General features: G+C 40.7%; 1 protein-coding gene across 2 annotated transcripts; it reads right to left on the bottom strand.

Moving 5' to 3' along the window:
• Positions 1–429: 429 nt before the first annotated feature.
• Positions 430–19,309, bottom strand: tmem255a (transmembrane protein 255A). Of its 2 annotated transcripts, XM_065019804.1 has the most exons (11): positions 18,997–19,309; positions 15,073–15,215; positions 14,513–14,566; positions 13,370–13,432; positions 5,855–5,944; positions 5,113–5,184; positions 4,828–4,916; positions 4,530–4,601; positions 3,921–4,083; positions 2,372–2,521; positions 430–2,122 (listed from the first exon to the last, which is right to left on the bottom strand). In XM_065019804.1, exons 1-11 carry the CDS (start codon positions 19,049–19,051, stop codon positions 1,976–1,978), a joined length of 1,098 nt encoding a protein of 365 aa, XP_064875876.1. In that variant the 5' UTR covers positions 19,052–19,309; the 3' UTR covers positions 430–1,975. The 2 variants fall into 2 exon arrangements, with proteins under 2 accessions (XP_064875876.1, XP_029518233.1); XM_029662373.2 differs by lacking the exon at positions 14,513–14,566 and having other exon boundaries at positions 18,997–19,308.
• Between the last annotated feature and the right edge of the window lie 317 nt (positions 19,310–19,626).

The raw sequence follows: 19,626 nt of genomic DNA, 5'->3' as shown, positions 1-19,626 counted from the left end.
GTACATAGCCCACCTATAATTTAGCCCAAACAACTACCTCTTTCCCAACTGTATTTAATTTATTTATTTATTTTGCTCCTTTGCACCCCATTATTTTTATTTCTACTTTGCACAACTACCTCTTTCCCAACACCATTCCAGTGTTTTACTTGCTATATTGTATTTACTTTGCCACCATGGCATTTTTTGCCTTTACCTCCCTTCTCACCTAATTTGCTCACATTGTATATAGACTTGTTTTTTTTACTGTATTATTGATTGTATGTTTGTTTTACTCCATGTGTAACTCTGTGTCGTTGTATGTGTCGAACTGCTTTGCTTTATCTTGGCCAGGTCGCAATTGTAAATGAGAACTTGTTCTCAACTTGCTTACCTGGTTAAATAAAGGTGAAATAAATAAATAAATAAAACACACTCTACACACACCCACACATTATTATTCTTAAGTTTTATTAAATGTGTCCTTAGTTGTAGTTTATATTTAAGTCTGTAATGTCCCTAACCACGTTTCCATCCACAGTTTTTATGCGGATAAAGTCATACCATACAAAAACCAATCAAGACAGCTGTGAAGGAAACAGGATGTTTCAGTACAATTTTATAAACGCCGACAGATCATTTGTTTGTTCGACATGGTGGGATCTTTTTGTGTCTGTACAATTAATTAGGAGAGAAATAGCAGTGGAAACACCTTTATGCGCAAATATATCAAAGTAAACTTGGAGTCATGCGATGATATGGTGTGTGATCCTCCCACTACAACTCGGAAACCATGCAGTTTATTAGGCTACAGATGAAATATGTTATGATGAACTTCACAGGGTGCTGAAAGTGCAAAGTGATCTTGTTGCTCCTTTCCAATAACTATCGAGGGTCCTTTTCTGGTGTCATGAGGATCGATGCTTGACTGCCATTTGACAAATAAAAATAGTCTTGCTCTTATCCATAATAATCTTATCATTTTAGACTACCTGCACAGCCTACCCGCACTGTATCTGTGAGTTGTTGGCTAGAGCACACTGCCAAGACCAGAGTAGGCACATTAGCGCAACAGTGTTAGTAGTAAGTAAAGCTAAAAATGCGATGGAAACACATTGAACTTAAAAAATGTATTCTGTACATGAAAACTTATGTGAAAAAGTAAATTGTCATCACGCACTGATTTTTATCCGCAACAAGTCTATTTGGTGGAAACACACCACTGGTGGGAAAATGCGCATGTTTTCTTTATGCGGATTCTAGAATATTTGCATGAAAATCTGTCCTCAATGGGATGGAAACCTAGCTAGTGTTAATATTTTTAAATGTATGTAAATTATAGTATTTTTGTCTGTAATGTATTTTTTCGTTGTGTGTCAGACCCCAGGAAGACTAGATGTCACCATTGGTGTCAGCTAATGGGGATCCTAATGACATCAAATCAAATCAAATAACCCTTTGATGTTTGCAGACCTGTAAGGTGTAAACGATAGGATGTTGCCTCCCCACTACGCCGCTTATAGTTATCCTGACCCCTTAGAAATGCAGACATGGAAGAGTTAGGGCCAAGGGGAAGAGTTAGGGAGCAAACTGGCACCAACTGAGAGAGTCTGCTGAGAAAAGGGGGTGTAGGCCAAGCAAGGTCTTGCTATACCCCCCGCTCCATCCAGGTTTGGCTGAATCCTAACAGGCTATGCTTACTGGGGGATGAATTAAACCTCACAGCACTGGCTTCTAGTCACATCAGTGACTCATGCTCTTTCTTTCTTCCACTAACTCCTTGTATCTTTATATTCCACACAGCTCAGGCAGGCTTGGCTGCTCAGGAACAGTTTGGAGCACCAGATGCAGCAGCAGCTCGCGTTCAAACAGGTTAATATTCAAGGTCCACTAAACACCCATCAATACCCATTGCCCTTTGTTGCCAATGTAGCTGGCAAAAGAGGAGACGATACCGGATGTCCTCCCCTGTTCTTTCCCAGTTCCAGCCTCTCTCCTAGGGGCTGTATGGCGGGGGCTTCTCGTCGGGTGGGCAGTAAGGTGGAGAGTAGCACGGGGGGACCAGGGAGGACCACATGTGGCTGGCCCCCGACTGGGACTCATCAGACAGGCCAGAAGAGTCTGGGAACATCATACTGGAGCCCTGAAGAGACATGAGGGGGAAGGTGAGCCAGGGTTGAAACAAGACAGGCGACTTGAGTTTGTACAGTACTCATCCTATGGTCAAGCAGTGAGGACAGAATCAGAACACCATTGACATAAACTCGTGATCTCCTCAAGAGTTTGAGCTACCCACACATAGTTTAAATTCATCTTCAGTCCTAATGAATTATTCCTGTTAGTTGTGGCTTTCTGGGGGGGTAATGAATGATGGGTATTAGTAGTTTATTACCTGCAGGTCGTAGGCAGTATAGGGTGGCAGGTAGGGGGCATTGCTGTAGTAGCAGTTGAAGGAGGAGGTGCTGGGAGCTGGAAGCTCTGTGGAGACAGGGGCTGCTGGGAGGGGCTCTGACTCACACGAGTCAGGTGTCAGCATGGGCGTCTGTCCAAAACACATACAGATAGAATGAGCAATACTGATACCTGTGGTCCATGGTGTGCACACACACTCTCACGCACACACACGCGCACACACACAACAATGATTGATGAAGGGCCACGCTAAGGGTCACACTAAGGGCCGAGGTGCTAAGTTTTCATCTTGAGCAAACCCTGAGTAAATCAAATGCCTAAAATGCCTAATTACATCATTCAACCTTTTAAGAATGGTTGGGCAACTTTTTAAGAATTGTTCGTTTCTGTCCACCGGGTTACTATCTTATATCATGTCTGCTCCTCCATCTCTGGGTCAGTGTCTTATATCATGTCTGCTCCTCCATCTCTGGGTCAGTGTCTTATATCATGTCTGCTCCTCCATCTCTGGGTCATTGTCTTATATCATGTCTGCTCCTCCATCTCTGGGTCAGTGTCTTATATCATGTCTGCTCCTCCATCTCTGGGTCAGTGTCTTATACCATGTCTGCTCCTCCATCTCTGGGTCATTGTCTTATATCATGTCTGCTCCTCCATCTCTGGGTCAGTGTCTTATATCATGTCTGCTCCTCCATCTCTGGGTCAGTGTCTTATATCATGTCTGCTCCTCCATCTCTGGGTCATTATCTTATATCATGTCTGCTCCTCCATCTCTGGGTCATTGTCTTATATCATGTCTGCTCCTCCATCTCTGGGTCAGTGTCTTATATCATGTCTGCTCCTCCATCTCTGGGTCATTGTCTTATATCATGTCTGCTCCTCCATCTCTGGGTCAGTGTCTTATATCATGTCTGCTCCTCCATCTCTGGGTCAGTGTCTTATATCATGTCTGCTCCTCCATCTCTGGGTCAAATAAATCCAATAAATCCATTTAAATTGATTCAGCTTGAGGTTTGCACATTTGGGACTATTCCATTGCTTTCATTATACCGCGTTAAACTCAATCAATCACAGCTCAAGTATTTCAAACTATTTGACATAACTAGGTAGGGGCGGCAGGTAGCCTGGCGAAAGGTTGCTGGATCGAATTCCCGAGCTGACAAGGCAAAAATCTGTTGTTAACACACTGTTCCCAGGCGCCGTGGATTTCGATTAAGGCATCCGTCCTCACCTCTCTGATTCAGAGGGGTTGGGTTAAATGCGGAAGATACAGTTCAGTTGAATGCATTCAGTTATACAACTGACTAGGTATCTCCCTTTCTTTCTTGAACTAAGTACACCATATACGTCCCAGGGTCATATTCATTAGGCACCAAACGGAAGAAAGGGGACTGAAACTGGGAGGGAATACCTGAACTAGTCCAATAAGAACCACTTTCTTTCGGTTTCTGTTGAAAAACACTTTAAAACTTAATGCTAGGATGTGCCCTAAATAATACAACCCAGATATGTCCTGCTGTTCATCTCACCATGTCCTTGAAGCCTCCCAGCACGGCGGCGGTGATGATGCCCAGGAAAAGAGCGATGATGTTGAGGATGGTGACGGACCACAGCAGGTGATAAAGGTGTACCACATCCTCGCAGCTCCCCACCTCCGTGTACTCGTGGTAGCCCCCCATCAGCTCCACACGGCTGGGCCAGTGTGTGGGAGAGGTGGGTGTACGAGATCAGGAAGGACAAAGAGTAAAGACATACAGAAGTAAGTAAGAACCACCTACTTGAGACGCAAGGCTGCAGAGAAAAGTGTCATTTGTACCACATTCACTGTGTATTTAATTATTTGATAGAAAATGACAACAGAATATAAATAAATGAACATAAGTTGGCCTTTGGCTGTCAAATGGAACAGAAATGGAGGAACTAGCTACAACTACTAGAGAGTAAGAGCTGGGGGACAGGTAGGTGGACGGACTGGTCTTCATGCAGGAGCGATACACTCATTCCCATGGTCTTCATACACTCATTCCCATGGTGTGTTCCAAGCAAGAAGACTTCTACACAGCTACTGTTAAAATCAACCACAACAACAGAAAATGGGTTGTTAATGAGTCTCAAGGGGCTAAAAGAAAGGGACCTACTTCCAAATCATGGACGTTTTCCTAAACTTTTTCAAAACATCTTTATTCGCATGTCCCAAAAGAGGATGTTCTCTGAAACAAAAGTTTTTACAATTTCATTTTTCCACCGGTGCTGACCTTACAGCAACATTAAATACACTAAAACAGCACAAGGGTAAATACATGAGGTAAACAAGGAAATAATCAAACTAAGAAAACAATCAAATTGAGATGAATTAAGCTGCTTCTCAGACTGCAAGATAATATCAAAATAATCCTGTGATGACAGAAGTTGGTGAAAGAGGCTTGGGAAACTCACTTGCCACAGTTGTAGAGGTCACAGCAGTAGCAGGTATTAGATTTCACACGTAGGTTACAGGTTGCACGGGATGCTGTCTGGCAGTGAACCTAGATTTCACACAGGTAGTCACTGTTATCACACAGTAAAGCATATGGATCATGCTCTCTATATTGGGAAACTGATGGATTTTCAACTCTAAGGCAATGTTTAAACCACTTTAAGGCAACTTTTTAACTTTAAGGCAACATATAAACAACTTCAAGGCAACCTTTCAACAAAGTGGTGATATGAGTGTGCACTTACGTCTTCATAATCCACAGAGGATTTTGAATTGGCGTAGAAATCACAGCGGCCGGCATAGTAAGGTCTAAGGTCCTGGGGCGTAACAAAACATACAAACATTTCATCCTACTGTTTAGGTTTTACACATCATTAGAGAAGAAACAACAGCATCAACCACACCAGCAGGATACACTGCAACAACACTAGATTCAAATGAATTTATGTCTTTTAGTTACTCTATACGTAAGTAACCAGTATGTAATTAATACTTTCTCATGGAAAATACAGAAAAGGTACAAAAACAATTATATAATTAAGCAATAAAGCACGAGAGGGTGTGGTATATAGCCAGTATACCATGGCTAAGGGCTGTTCTTAAGCACAATGCAACGTGGAGTGCCTGTACACAGCCCTTAGTCGTGGTATATCGGCCATATATCACAAACCCCCGAGGTGCCTTATTGCTATTATAAACTGGTTACCAACGTAATTAGAGGAGTAAAAATAAGGAGGAGTAAAAATAAATGTTTTGGTCATACCCGTGGTATAAGGTCTGATATACCATGACTGTCAGCCAATCAGCATTCAGGGCTTGAACCACCAAGTTTATAATTGAAAATAATTGACAATGGTCATATTATATATTAAATCAGTTACTAGTGTGGTTACTGTGTAATAACACCAACACATTGATATTCCATATGACTGCATGTTAACTGCATTAGAGCTTGGCTTATTGCCTCTGCTTGGTACTGCTACTCACTATGTGTCTGGCTGCAAACACCCCATCCACAATGGCACAGCAGAAGGCAGCCACCACTCCAAAACTGATGAACACAATGGACGCCACCAGCTGTAAGAGAAACAAAGAGTGAGGAGAGAAACAAAGAGTTATCCACTCAGACCTTAGTCTTATTACCTTCCATTGGAAAGTCACCTCAGGGGAAATATTCTCATTCCATGAATAAATTATTGGGTTTGTTGTTCTGCATCTAAATCAAATCAAATCAAAATCAAATCTAATGTTGGACATGATGTATTATCTACTACATTATGTATTATCTACTACATGATGTATTATCTACTACTTGATGTATTATCTACTACATGATGTATTATTTACTACATGATGTATTATCTACTACATGATGTATTATCTATTACATGATGTATTATCTACTACATGATGTATTATCTACTACATGATGAATTATTTACTACATGATGTATTATCTACTACATTATGTATTATTTACTACATTATGTATTATTTACTACATGATGTATTATCTACTACATGATGTATTATCTACTACATGATGTATTATCTACTACATGATGTATTATTTACTGCATGATGTATTATCTACTACATGATGTATTATCTACTACATGATGTATTATCTACTACATGATGTATTATTTACTACATGATGTATTATCTACTACATGATGTATTATCTACTACATGATGTATTATCTACTACATGATGTATTATCTAATACATGATGTATTATCTACTACATGATGTATTATCTACTACATGATGTATTATTTACCACTACATTATGTATTATCTACTACATGATGTATTATTTACTACATGATGTATTATCTACTACTATGATGTATTATCTACTACATGATGTATTATCTAATACATGATGTATTATCTACTACATGATGTATTATCCACTACATGATGTATTATCCACTACATGATGTATTATCTACTATCATGATGTATTATCTACTACATGATGTATTATCTACTACATGATGTATTATTTACTACATGATGTATTATCTACTACATGATGTATTATCTACTACATGATGTATTATCTACTACATGATGTATTATCTAATACATGATGTATTATCTACTACATGATGTATTATCCACTACATGATGTATTATCCACTACATGATGTATTATCTACTACATGATGTATTATCTACTACATGATGTATTATCTACTACATGATGTATTATCCACTACATTATGTATTATCTACTACATGATGTATTATCTACTACATGATGTATTATCTATTACATGATGTATTATCTAATACATGATGTATTATCTACTACATGATGTATTATCTATTACATGATGTATTATCTAATACATGATGTATTATCTACTACATGATGTATTATCTATTACATGATGTATTATCTATTACATGATGTATTATCTAATACATGATGTATTATCTACTACATGATGTATTATCTATTACATGATGTATTATCTACTACATGATGTATTATCTACTACATGATGTATTATCTATTACATGATGTATTATCTACTACATGATGTATTATCTACTACATGATGTATTATCTACTACATGATGTATTATCTAATACATGATGTATTATCCACTACATGATGTATTATCTACTACATGATGTATTATCTACTACATGATGTATTATCTACTACATGATGTATTATCTACTACATTATAATTCCTGAGAAGCCAGTGTTTGGAGGATATATTGACATGGGTGTATATCCTCCAAACACCAGCTTCGAGGGCATTATCACTTTTACGGGTTACCAACATATTCAAATAATGATTGACATATTTTCATGAAAAACGTTATTTTGATAAGTTTATTCATATTATTTCATCCTTCGACAAGATAGTCTCGACACAAATTTAGGGTTGCTACCCTAGTTATGGACGCGACCCAGTCGTTGTAAATGTTCCATTGCCATACTGACTGGCAACATTCTTATCCCTTGCTTGCTAGCTAGCCAACTACGGCTAACTTACAGTCACGTCAAAAAGTGCAGCCAGAATAATGGCAAAGAAGCTGCATTTGCATTTGTTTAAGCTGTTTTCTAGTGACATTTATTTAGATCCATCCATAACAATGAGGTAATGAGGCGCGATTTCGCCTGGCATAGAACATGTGCTCACCTGTCAGGACACTGTTGTTCAGAGGAGCTAGCCAACAACACAGCTAACACAATCACTTCAAACTGAAGCTGGAAAGACTGCAAACTAGTTGCACTTTGTTTCGTTTGACCTTTTTTCAATTGACATTTAATTTGTGGTATATGGTCAACATACCATGGCTAAGGCCTGTATCCAGGCACTCCGTGTTGCGTCGTTCAAAGAACAACCCTTAGCCGTGGCCATATACCACACCCCCTCAGACCTTATTGCGTAAATGTATCTATTACATTATGTATTATCTACTACAGTATTCAAATCAAATCAAATCGTAGTTGTCACGTGCGCCGAATACAACAGGTGTAGTAGACCTTACAGTGAAATGCTTACTTACAGGCTCTAACCAATAGTGCAAAAAAGGTATTAGGTGAACAATAGGTAGGTAAAGAAATAAAATAACAGTAAAAAGACGGGCTATATACAGTAGCGAGGCTATAAAAGTAGCAAGGCTACATACAGACACCGGTTAGTCAGGCTGATTGAGGTAGTGTGTACATGTAGATATGGTTAAAGTGACTATGCATATATGATGAACAGAGGGTAGCAGCTGCGTAAAAGAGGGGTTGGCGGGTGGTGGGTGGGACACAATGCAGATAGCCCGGTTAGTCAATGTGCGGGAGCACTGGTTGGTCGGGCCCAATTGAGGTAGTATGTACATGAATGTATAGTTAAAGTGACTATGCATATATGATAAACAGAGGGTAGCAGCTGCGTAAAAAGAGGGGTTGGGGGGAGGCACACAATGCAAATAGTCCAGGTAGCCATTTGATTACCTGTTCAAGAGTCTTATGGCTTGGGGGTAAAAACTGTTGAGAAGCCTTTTTGTCCTAGACTTGGCACTCCGGTACCGCTTGCCATGCAGTAGTAGAGAGAACAGTCTATGACTGGGGTGGCTGGGGTCTTTGACAATTTTTAGGGCCTTCCTCTGACACCGCCTGGTGTAGAGGTCCTGGATGGCAGGCAGCTTAGCCCCAGTGATGTACTGGGCCCCATACGCACTACCCTCTGTAGTACCTTGCGGTCAGAGGCCAAGCAATTGCCGTACCAGGCAGTGATGCAACCAATGTTGGATGCTCTCGATGATCTACTACATTATGTATTATCTACTACAGTATTATCTATTACATGATGTATTATCTACTACATGTATTATCTACTACATCATGCATTATCTACTACATTATGAATGATCTACTACAGTATGTATTATTTATTACATGATGTATTATCTACTACAGTATTATCTATTACATGATGTATTATCTACTACATTATCATCTACTACATCATGCATTATCTACTACATTATCTATTATCTACTACAGCATGTATTATCTACTACATTATGTTTTATCTACTACAGTATGTATTATCTATTACATGATGTATTATCTACTACATGATGTATTATTTACTATATTATTAATGATCTACTATATTATGAATTATCCACTACATTATGTATTATTTACTACATGATGTATTATCTACTACATTATGTATTATCTACTACAGTATTATCTACTACATTATGTATCATCTACTGCATTATGTATTATCTACTACATTATGTATTATCTACTACAATATTATCTACTACAGTATTATCTACTACAGTATGTATCATCTACAACAGAATTATCTACTACATTATGTTTTATCTACTACAGTATGTATTATCTATTACATGATGTATTATCTACTACATGATGTATTATCTACTACATTATGTATTATCTACTACATTATGTATTATCTACTACAGTATTATCTACTACATTATGTATCATCTACTACAATGTATTATCTACTACATTATGTATTATCTACTACAATATTATCTACTACAGTATTATCTACTACATTATGTATCATCTACTGCATTATGTATTATCTACTGCATTATGTATTATCTACTACATTATGTATTATCTACTACAATATTATCTACTACAGTATTATCTACTACATGATGTATCATCTACAACAGCATTATCTACTACATGATGTATTATCTACTACATTTTGTATTATCTACTATACTACGTATAATACTACAGTATTATCTACTACAATATTATCTACTACAGTATTATCTACTACAATATTATCTACTACAGTATTATTTTCCATCATAATTTGCAAATAAATTCATTAAAAATCCTACAATGTGATTTTCTGGATTTAAATTTTTTTTTTGTCTGTCATAGTTGAAGTGTACCTATGATGAAAATTACAGGCCTCTCTCATCTTTTTTAAGTGGGAGAACTTGCACAATTGGTGGCTGACTAAATACTTTTTTGCCCCACTGTATGAGTGTGTGAGGACACGTGTAAACCAAGTCACTGAGAATGCAACATTGGGTGCGTGAGTATGAATGTTCCCGGTGAAGAGAGGGGATGGGGGTGTATATTGGGGGTGGGCACAGGACAACTGTGATAGAGTGCTCTGACTGTCACCTCGGTCCTGCGGTGCCCGCCCCACGTGGCACAGTGCCCAGCTCTTTTCAGGCACCGCTACCCTCACCCTCAAGTCCTTTCACTGCTCAAAGAAAGACAGCATGTATTCAATGACACATCACCCCACCCTTTCTACAACACTCTACAGCCCTCCCTGGGAGGAGAGGAGAGGAAGGAAGCAGTAACCAGGGACACCACACATTCAAAAGCAACCAGCAACTGTAGGGACTTGGGTCTGAGCCAAGATTAATTTCATGGGAATATATTCCATCTATGTTTGGCAACATCAACAACAACAATATTTCCACATTTTGACATCATGTATACATGTGTGGATGGTGCCAGATATATCCATATGTTGTCCACTGTATTATGTGGGAGGAATGCACTAGGGTGGCAACAGCTCCACTGTATTATGTGGGAGGAAGGCACTAGGGTGGCAACAGCTTCACTGTATTATGTGGGAGGAATGCACTAGGGTGGCAACAGCTCCACTGTATTATGTGGGAGGAATGCACTAGGGTGGCAACAACTCCACTGTATTATGTGGGAGGAATGCACTAGGGTGGCAACAACTCCACTGTATTATGTGGGAGGAATGCACTAGGGTGGCAACAGCTCCACTGTATTATGTGGGAGGAATGCACTAGGGTGGCAACAGCTCCACTGTATTATGTGGGAGGAATACACTAGGGTGGCAACAACTCCACTGTATTATGTGGGATGAATGCACTAGGGTGGCAACAGCTCCACTGTATTATGTGGGAGGAATGCACTAGGGTGGCAACAGCTCCACTGTATTATGTGGGAGGAATGCACTAGGGTGGCAACAGCTCCACTGTATTATGTGGGATGAATGCACTAGGGTGGCAACAGCTCCACTGTATTATGTGGGAGGAATGCACTAGGGTGGCAACAGCTCCACTGTATTATGTGGGAGGAATGCACTAGGGTGGCAACAGCTCCACTGTATTATGTGGGAGGAATGCAATAGGGTGGCAACAGCTCCACTGTATTATGTGGGAGGAATGCACTAGGGTGGCAACAGCTCCACTGTATTATGTGGGAGGAAGGCACTAGGGTGGCAACAGCTCCACTGTATTATGTGGGAGGAATGCACTAGGGTGGCAACAGCTCCACTGTATTATGTGGGAGGAATGCACTAGGGTGGCAACAGCTCCACTGTATTATGTGGGAGGAGTTCACTAGGGTGGCAACAGCTCCACTGTATTATGTGGGAGGAATGCACTAGGGTGGCAACAGCTCCACTGTATTATGTGGGAGGAATGCACTAGGGTGGCAACAGCTCCACTGTATTATGTGGGAGGAATGCACTAGGGTGGCAACAGCTCCACTGTATTATGTGGGAGGAATGCACTAGGGTGGCAACAGCTCCACTGTATTATGTGGGAGGAATGCACTAGGGTGGCAACAGCTCCACTGTATTATGTGGGAGGAATGCACTAGGGTGGCAACAACTCCACTGTATTATGTGGGATGAATGCACTAGGGTGGCAACAGCTCCATTGTATTATGTGGGAGGAATGCACTAGGGTAGCAACAGCTCCACTGTATTATGTGGGAGGAATGCACTAGGGTGGCAACAACTCCACTGTATTATGTGGGAGGAATGCACTAGGGTGGCAACAACTCCACTGTATTATGTGGGAGGAATGCACTAGGGTGGCAACAGCTCCACTGTATTATGTGGGAGGAATGCACTAGGGTGGCAACAGCTCCACTGTATTATGTGGGAGGAATGCACTAGGGTGGCAACAGCTCCACTGTATTATGTGGGAGGAATGCACTAGGGTGGCAACAGCTCCACTGTATTATGTGGGATGAATGCACTAGGGTGGCAACAGCTCCACTGTATTATGTGGGAGGAATGCACTAGGGTGGCAACAGCTCCACTGTATTATGTGGGAGGAATGCACTAGGGTGGCAACAGCTCCACTGTATTATGTGGGAGGAATGCACTAGGGTGGCAACAGCTCCACTGTATTATGTGGGAGGAATGCACTAGGGTGGCAACAGCTCCACTGTATTATGTGGGAGGAATGCACTAGGGTGGCAACAGCTCCACTGTATTATGTGGGAGGAATGCACTAGGGTGGCAACAGCTCCACTGTATTATGTGGGAGGAATGCACTAGGGTGGCAACAACTCCACTGTATTATGTGGGAGGAATGCACTAGGGTGGCAACAACTCCACTGTATTATGTGGGAGGAATGCAATAGGGTGGCAACAGCTCCACTGTATTATGTGGGAGGAATGCACTAGGGTGGCAACAGCTCCACTGTATTATGTGGGAGGAATGCACTAGGGTGGCAACAACTCCACTGTATTATGTGGGAGGAATGCACTAGGGTGCTTTGGATGTAAGTTGTTTACTGCTATTTGCTCCTCATCCAGCCCCCTGTAGTTTCTGTGCGTTAAGGCTGTCATGCTACACACTCATTATTTATTTTGGGAGCTATGGAGAGTGGCTATGCCCCTGGCAACACCCTTCATCTGCAGTTCCTTCTGTACATTCCCGTGTGGACATCTGTCCTCCTCCTCTTACACATGTCTATTTCTGGATGCATCTCACAAGAAGCGCTAGGAGCTATTTTCTGATAGCCACGCTAAAACCCCCGTGAGCCAACTGTGTCATTCTGCTAGCTGTGGTTGTGTGCCCATGCCACATGAAGACCGCAATTTGGATGTAGTCTATGTCAAGTGAATGCAGCTTAAAGAATTGGATTGGGTTATTGGTGGTGTATGTCTGCAGAGAGATATAGAGCCGTGGCATAGAAACTGATACGGAAGTGCAGGCGTAATATAATTCCTCTTACCATCTGCCTCTTGTTTTCTATCAGATGGGCTCCGATGATTCCCAGAAAGGAGCCAAAGCCCAGCTGAAAAAAGAGCAGACTGTTGATAGGGCACCAGTTGAACTGGAATAAATAGGAAATTCATTTGAATCATCAATTACAACACAACACTGAGTCCCTCAGGATCAGGAAATGGCCCTTCCATTCGGTTCACCCAAATGACCTTTCCCCAGAAATAATAAAATGGCCCTGTTCAAATACTATACAAATGCATCCTCCCTTCCTTGTTTCCTTGAGGTAAGTACAAATCTATAAAAAATTGCATAAGTGTCCAAGATCACCATCTTATTACTTTCATCAATCAAACAAATTCAGATCTGTGATTACTTCATGGAAGTAATCACAGGTCTGTAACAGTTTACCCACCTTTTGCTGAAAAAGGCATTGAAAGTATAGGGTGCGTTACTTTTTTCACCACGATCGGTGATCAGCGTTTACCCACCTATTTTTTACCACAACATCACTGGTAGGAAGGTAAGGAAGGATGCATTTCTGAAGTATTCGAACAGGGCCCATATCTATGATCGTGACATTGATCACTCAGTAAGATACATGTGGTGAAAGTACAGCCAGTCTCAGCTCTATTCGCACAAGTTCACAATAACATTTATCTTGATCTATCCTAGCCAATGCTGTTCTTAAATATCTGGCTTATTATTGTATCTGAAATTTGATTCACTGGTATTTCTTCAGAAGAATGACCATAGTTGATTTCTTCTTGTAGACAGCCTAATCAACATGCACTGTCACGCCCTGACCTGTTTCTTGTGTTTGCCTCCACCCCCTCCAGGTGTCGCTTATTTTCCCCAGTGTATTTATCCTGTTATTCCTGTCTCTCTGTGCCAGTTCGTCTTGTATGTTCCAAGTCAACCAGTGTGTTTTCCCGTGCTCCTGCTTTCTCTTTTGCTAGTCCTCCCGGTTTTGACCCTTGCCTGTTTTCTGGACTTCATACCCGCCTGCCTGACCATTCTGCCTGCCCTGACCTCGAGCCCACCTGCCACTCTGTACCTCCTGGACTCTGAACTGGTTTTGACCTTTTGCCTGTCCACAACCATTCTCTTGCCTACCCCTTTTGGATTGTCAATAAATATCAAAGACTCTAACCATCTGCCTCCTGTGTCTGCATCTGGGTCTCGCCTTGTGCCTTGATAATCCACACTGAATAGAATAGAATGAAGGACATTTATTTTTACTGTTAGAAAGCTTCTTCTTTAGAACTTGTTAAAAGCATGTATGAGTCTTTATAATGGCTTAGATTAAGGCTTACAATATATTAGTATAAGCTCTATAGGACCACCACTGTTGCTTTCTTCTGAGGCAGAATGCTGAGGGTTGTATAGATGGGGATTCTGAAGCCAATTTATGGATGATGAGTACATGTTTCATCCTCTAATGACAAACTATTATAGAAGCATGTATAAGCATGTATAAAATATGTATAATGTATTATAAGAATCCAGCTTTTAATAAGTTATTTTGCTCTGTGTAACAACATTTCAACTTTCTCAAAATGGCTGGTATTTAGTCAGGATCGAGAGGATGATAAAGCCATTACAAGAGGGTCATATACTCATGACAAGTCTTGTGATGCATTATAGTGTTACCCTCTTATCGTTGAGGTATGACATATCGCTAAGACAGTAAGATGTTAGACTTCTACTTACAATGACTCCAGGGTAGTAGCCACCGACTGTGATGTTCTGTGTCCTGGTGGTGGCTGCCAGTCCAAAGATAAGGATGAGTACAGACACAATGAGCAACATCATAGTGACCATGATGGACTTCCGTTTCCTCTGTTTGAATGATCCTGGAAGACAAACACAGCTTTAGACAATATACCTGTATATACCCTCAATATACCTGTATATACCCTCAATATACCTGTATATACCAACAACAAAAAGTAAAGTAAAGATACCTTAATACAAAATGTAAAAGTGAAAGTCACCTAGTAAATTACTACTAAAAGTCTAAAAGTATTTGGTTTTAAATATACTTAAGTATCAAAAGTAAATGTAAATGCTAAAATATACTTAAGTATCAAAAGTAAAAGTATAAATCATTTCAAATTCCTTATATTAAGCAAACCAGACGGCAGTTTTCTTTTTTATTTATTTATGGATAGCCAGGGGCACTAACCAACACTCAGATATAATTTACAAACAAAGCACCACCTAAAAAATTTATAATTAACAATAATAATTGGTACCCTTCCCCAGATCTGTGCCTTGACACAATCCTATCTCGGAGCTCTATGGACAATTCCTTCGACCTCATTACTTTGTTTTTGCTCTTACTGTCAAATGTGGGACCTTGTATAGACAGGTGTGTGCCTTTCCAAATCATGTCCAATCAATTGAATTTACCACAGGTGGTGTCCAATCAAGTTTTAGAAACATCTCAAGGATGATCAATGGAAACAGGATGCACCCGAACTCAATTTGGAGTCTCGTAGCAAAGGGTCTGAATACTTACGTAAATAATGTATTTCTGTTTTTTTGTTTTTATACATTTACAAAAATGTCTTTGTCATTATGGGGCTTTGTGTGTACATTGATGAGGTAATGTTTTAATTTAATCACTTTTAGAATAAGGCTGTAATATAAAAAATTTGGAAAAATACAAGGGATCTTAATACTTTCCGAATGCACTGTACCTGTATATACACCTCTATATAACCACAATATACCTATATATACCTTCAATATACCTCTATATACCCTCAATATACCTGTATACACTGTCAATATACCTCTATATACCATCAATATATCTGTATATACTGCCAATATACCTGTATATACCCTCAATACACACTATATATACAAAACTATATGGACACCCTTTCAAATTAGTTGATTCGGCTATTTCAGCCACACCCGTTGCTGACAGATGTATAAATCGAGTACACAAACATGCAATCTCCATAGACAAACATTGGCAGTAGAATGGCTTTACTGAAGAGCTCAGTGACTTTCAATGTGGCACCGTCATTGGACGTCACCTTTTCAACAAGTCAGTTTGTCAAATTTCTGCCCTGCTAGAGCTGTCCAGGTCAACTGTAAGTGCTGTTATTGTGAAGTGGAAATGTCTAGGAGCAACAACAGCTCAGCTGCGAAGTGGTAGGCCACACAAGCTCGTGGAACGGGACCGTCGAGTGCTGAAGTGCATAGCGCGTAAAAATCGTCTGTCCTCGGTTGCAACATTCACTATCGAGTTCCAAACAGCCTCTGGAAGCAACGTCAGCACATGAACTGTTCGTCGGGAGCTTCATGAAATGGGGTTCAATGGCCGAGCAGCCGCACACAAGCCTAAGACTACCACGAGCAATACCAAGGGTCGGCTGGCGTGGTTTAAAGCTTGCCGCCATTAGACTCTGGAGCAGTGGAAACGCGTTACCTGGAGTCGCACCATCTGGTAGTCCGGGGGACTAATCTGGGTTTGGCGGATGCCAGGAGAAACGCTACCTGCCCGAATGCAGTGTCAACTGTAAAGTTTGGTGGTAGAGGAATGATGGTCTGACACTGTTTTTCATGGTACGGGCTAGGCCCCTTAGTTCCAGTGAAGGGAAATATTAATGCTACAGCATACAATACATTCTAGATGATTCTGTGCTTCCAACTTAGTGGCAGTTTGAGGAAGGCCCTTTCCTGTTTCAGCATGACAATGCCCTTTGTTTAGCCGATGTGAAATGGCTAGCTAGTTAGCGGTGGTGCGCACTAGTGGCATTTCAATCGGTGACGTCACTTGCTCTGAGACCTTGAAGTAGTGGTTCCCCTTGCTCTGCAAGAGCCGCGGCTTTTGTGGAGCGATGGGTAATGATGCTTCGAGGGTGACTGTTGACGTGTGCAGAGCATCCCTGGTTCGCGCCCAGGTCGGGGCGAGGGGACGGACATAAAGTCTATACTGTTACATTGGTGCCGTGACCCGGATCACTGGTTGCTGCGGAAAGAGGAGGAGGTCAAAAGGGGGAGTGTAGCCGATGTGAAATGGCTAGCTAGTTAGCGGTGGTGCGCAGTAGTGGCGTTTCAATCGGTGACGTCACTTGCTCTGAGACCTTGAAGTAGTGGTTCCCCTTGCTCTGCAAGAGCCGTGGCTTTTGTGGAGCGATGGGTAACGATGCTTCAAGGGTGACTGTTGACGTGTGCGGAGCGTCCCTGGTTCGGGGCGAGGGGACGGACGTAAAGTCTATACTGTTACATTTGCACAAAGTGACGTCCATACAGAAATGCTTTGTTGAGATCGGTGTGGAAGAACTTGACTGGCCTGCACAGAGCCCTTACCTCAACTCCATCTAACACCTTGGGAATGAATTGGAACGCCGACTACAAGCCAGGCATAAAAGCCCAACATCAGTGCCCTACCTCACTAATGCTCTTGTGACTGAATGGAAGAAACTCCCATCAGCAATGTTCCAACATCTAGTGGAAAGCTTTCCCAGAAGTGTGGAGGCTGTTATAGCAGCAAAGGGGCGACCAACTCCATGTTAATGCCCATGATTTTGGAATGAGATGTTTGTTGAGCAGGTATCCACATACTTTTGGTAATGTAGTGTACCTATATATACCCTCAACAAACCTCTATATCGCCTCAATATACCTCTAGATACCCTCAATATACCACTTTTTGGGGATTGTACTAATATAGTTTTTGACAGTAGTATTCCTGTGTAAGTCATAATACACTCTTCAACTGATAGGGCAATATCAATAGGAGTGTATTATGGTTAGCTGTGTAATAAACCAAGGAATCTAAAGCCTTGATTAAACTAACCCTGTCGTTCCCCTTGCTCCATTCCATTCAAAATGCATGCATGTGTAGTTAAAATATATTATCATCTAGACATTGATAATTTGTTTCTCATTATTAACATTATCGATTCAATGTGACGATTCACGGTAGCATACATTTTTGATAATACTGGCTTTATCTAGTATTATTTTGTCTTTAACAACATGATTTGGGGTATTTAGAATGCTATATAGTTAGAGAATTGAACATAACAAGACTATTTAAAGAACTAAATTTCGACAAAAAATTAATGTGTCCTAAGCGCTCGAATTGTCTGATGTCGAATCAGGTGCACGTGTTGTTATAACCATGTAATTAATGAATAATTGCATGGTAATAACATCTTATAGAACTACTTTGTAAGAAACACAAATACAATGTAACGTGCCGTGGGTGTGTGAATGTTGTTGGCAAAGTAACAAATACATAATCGCTGTATCTAATGCTGCATGGCTGCACCTGCAGTGGCCCGAGCAAAAAGAACAGAAATATACTGTATCTATCTAATGTAAACTAGCGGCTTTCCCATATTAATCAAGAACTGCCCTGCTCGTGTCAAACACATTTAATTCCCACAGAGTTAGTATTACATCCTATCTATTTATCCTGACAATGTGACAAATTGTACCTTTCTTCAGGATTTTGACAAACCCACAAAAAAGAAAAACAGTCAGCCAGTCCAATGTAACCTACATTAGCCATACTAACCAGTAGGCTACAGACAAAAATATATTGCCCCAAGTAGCCTATCATTTTTGCTGTAACCATGCGGTTGACCTCGCGCATACATACTGTACCTATAGGAGTTTCTGTCAAAATGATTCCGGCTTGTTGATTCTGTACAAGAGGCATTTTCTAATTAACCGCGGGAGCTGAATATAGGCCCAAAATTATGATTCAAGGTTAAAACTAGACACAAAACAAGCGGAACAAAAACGTGTTTACTGCTAAGAGCTAATGCACGCGTGACATTTGATTGCAGTGGCATTCTCTAATAGCAGACCTCCCCGCGCCACGTCCGTGGCTGTCTCTTTTACATTAGTGTCTATTGACATGTCCACTCTCTACTGTCTTCATCCGTCGTGAACCGCGGAGCGTCAATAGGTGCACAGTTTTACGCATGCACCACGCTCCAGTCACAGTCACACTCAGGACATTAACTCATTTAAATCAGTCCTAAAATAATCGTAGGCTTATTTTATCTCAATTTATTAGCTGAACATTTTCATATAGCCTACTTATAGCCAAAATATATAGATGTATTTAGTTTCTGCTTTTTTGTATTCGTCTTTATTATTGTTATATACAGTCATTAGAATATAACCGTTATTTTGATCAGACAGGAAGACATTAGCTGATAAAAAGGCTCATAATAAGCAAGAGTGGAGTAGGATAGGCTAGCAATTTGGAGACGTTCGAGCGCCACC

Source organism: Oncorhynchus nerka, linkage group LG6 (genome assembly GCF_034236695.1).
Source record: "Oncorhynchus nerka isolate Pitt River linkage group LG6, Oner_Uvic_2.0, whole genome shotgun sequence".
Classification (NCBI taxonomy): domain Eukaryota; kingdom Metazoa; phylum Chordata; class Actinopteri; order Salmoniformes; family Salmonidae; genus Oncorhynchus; species Oncorhynchus nerka.
This window is presented reverse-complemented; position numbering and strand designations above follow the sequence as displayed.

What these genes read in the sequence shown, in the direction of transcription:
- tmem255a (XM_065019804.1), bottom strand. Translation starts at nt 19,051, where the DNA reads ATGCCTCTTGTACAGAATCAACAAGCCGGAATCATTTTGACAGAAACT. An exon ending in GCAGACACAGGAGGCAGATG is followed by an intron (nt 13,433 to 14,512) that starts GTTAGAGTCTTT and finishes CTCTTTTTTCAG; the next exon opens with CTGGGCTTTGGCTCCTTTCT. An exon ending in ATACTGCCTACGACCTGCAG is followed by an intron (nt 2,123 to 2,371) that starts GTAATAAACTAC and finishes ATGTCTCTTCAG; the next exon opens with GGCTCCAGTATGATGTTCCC.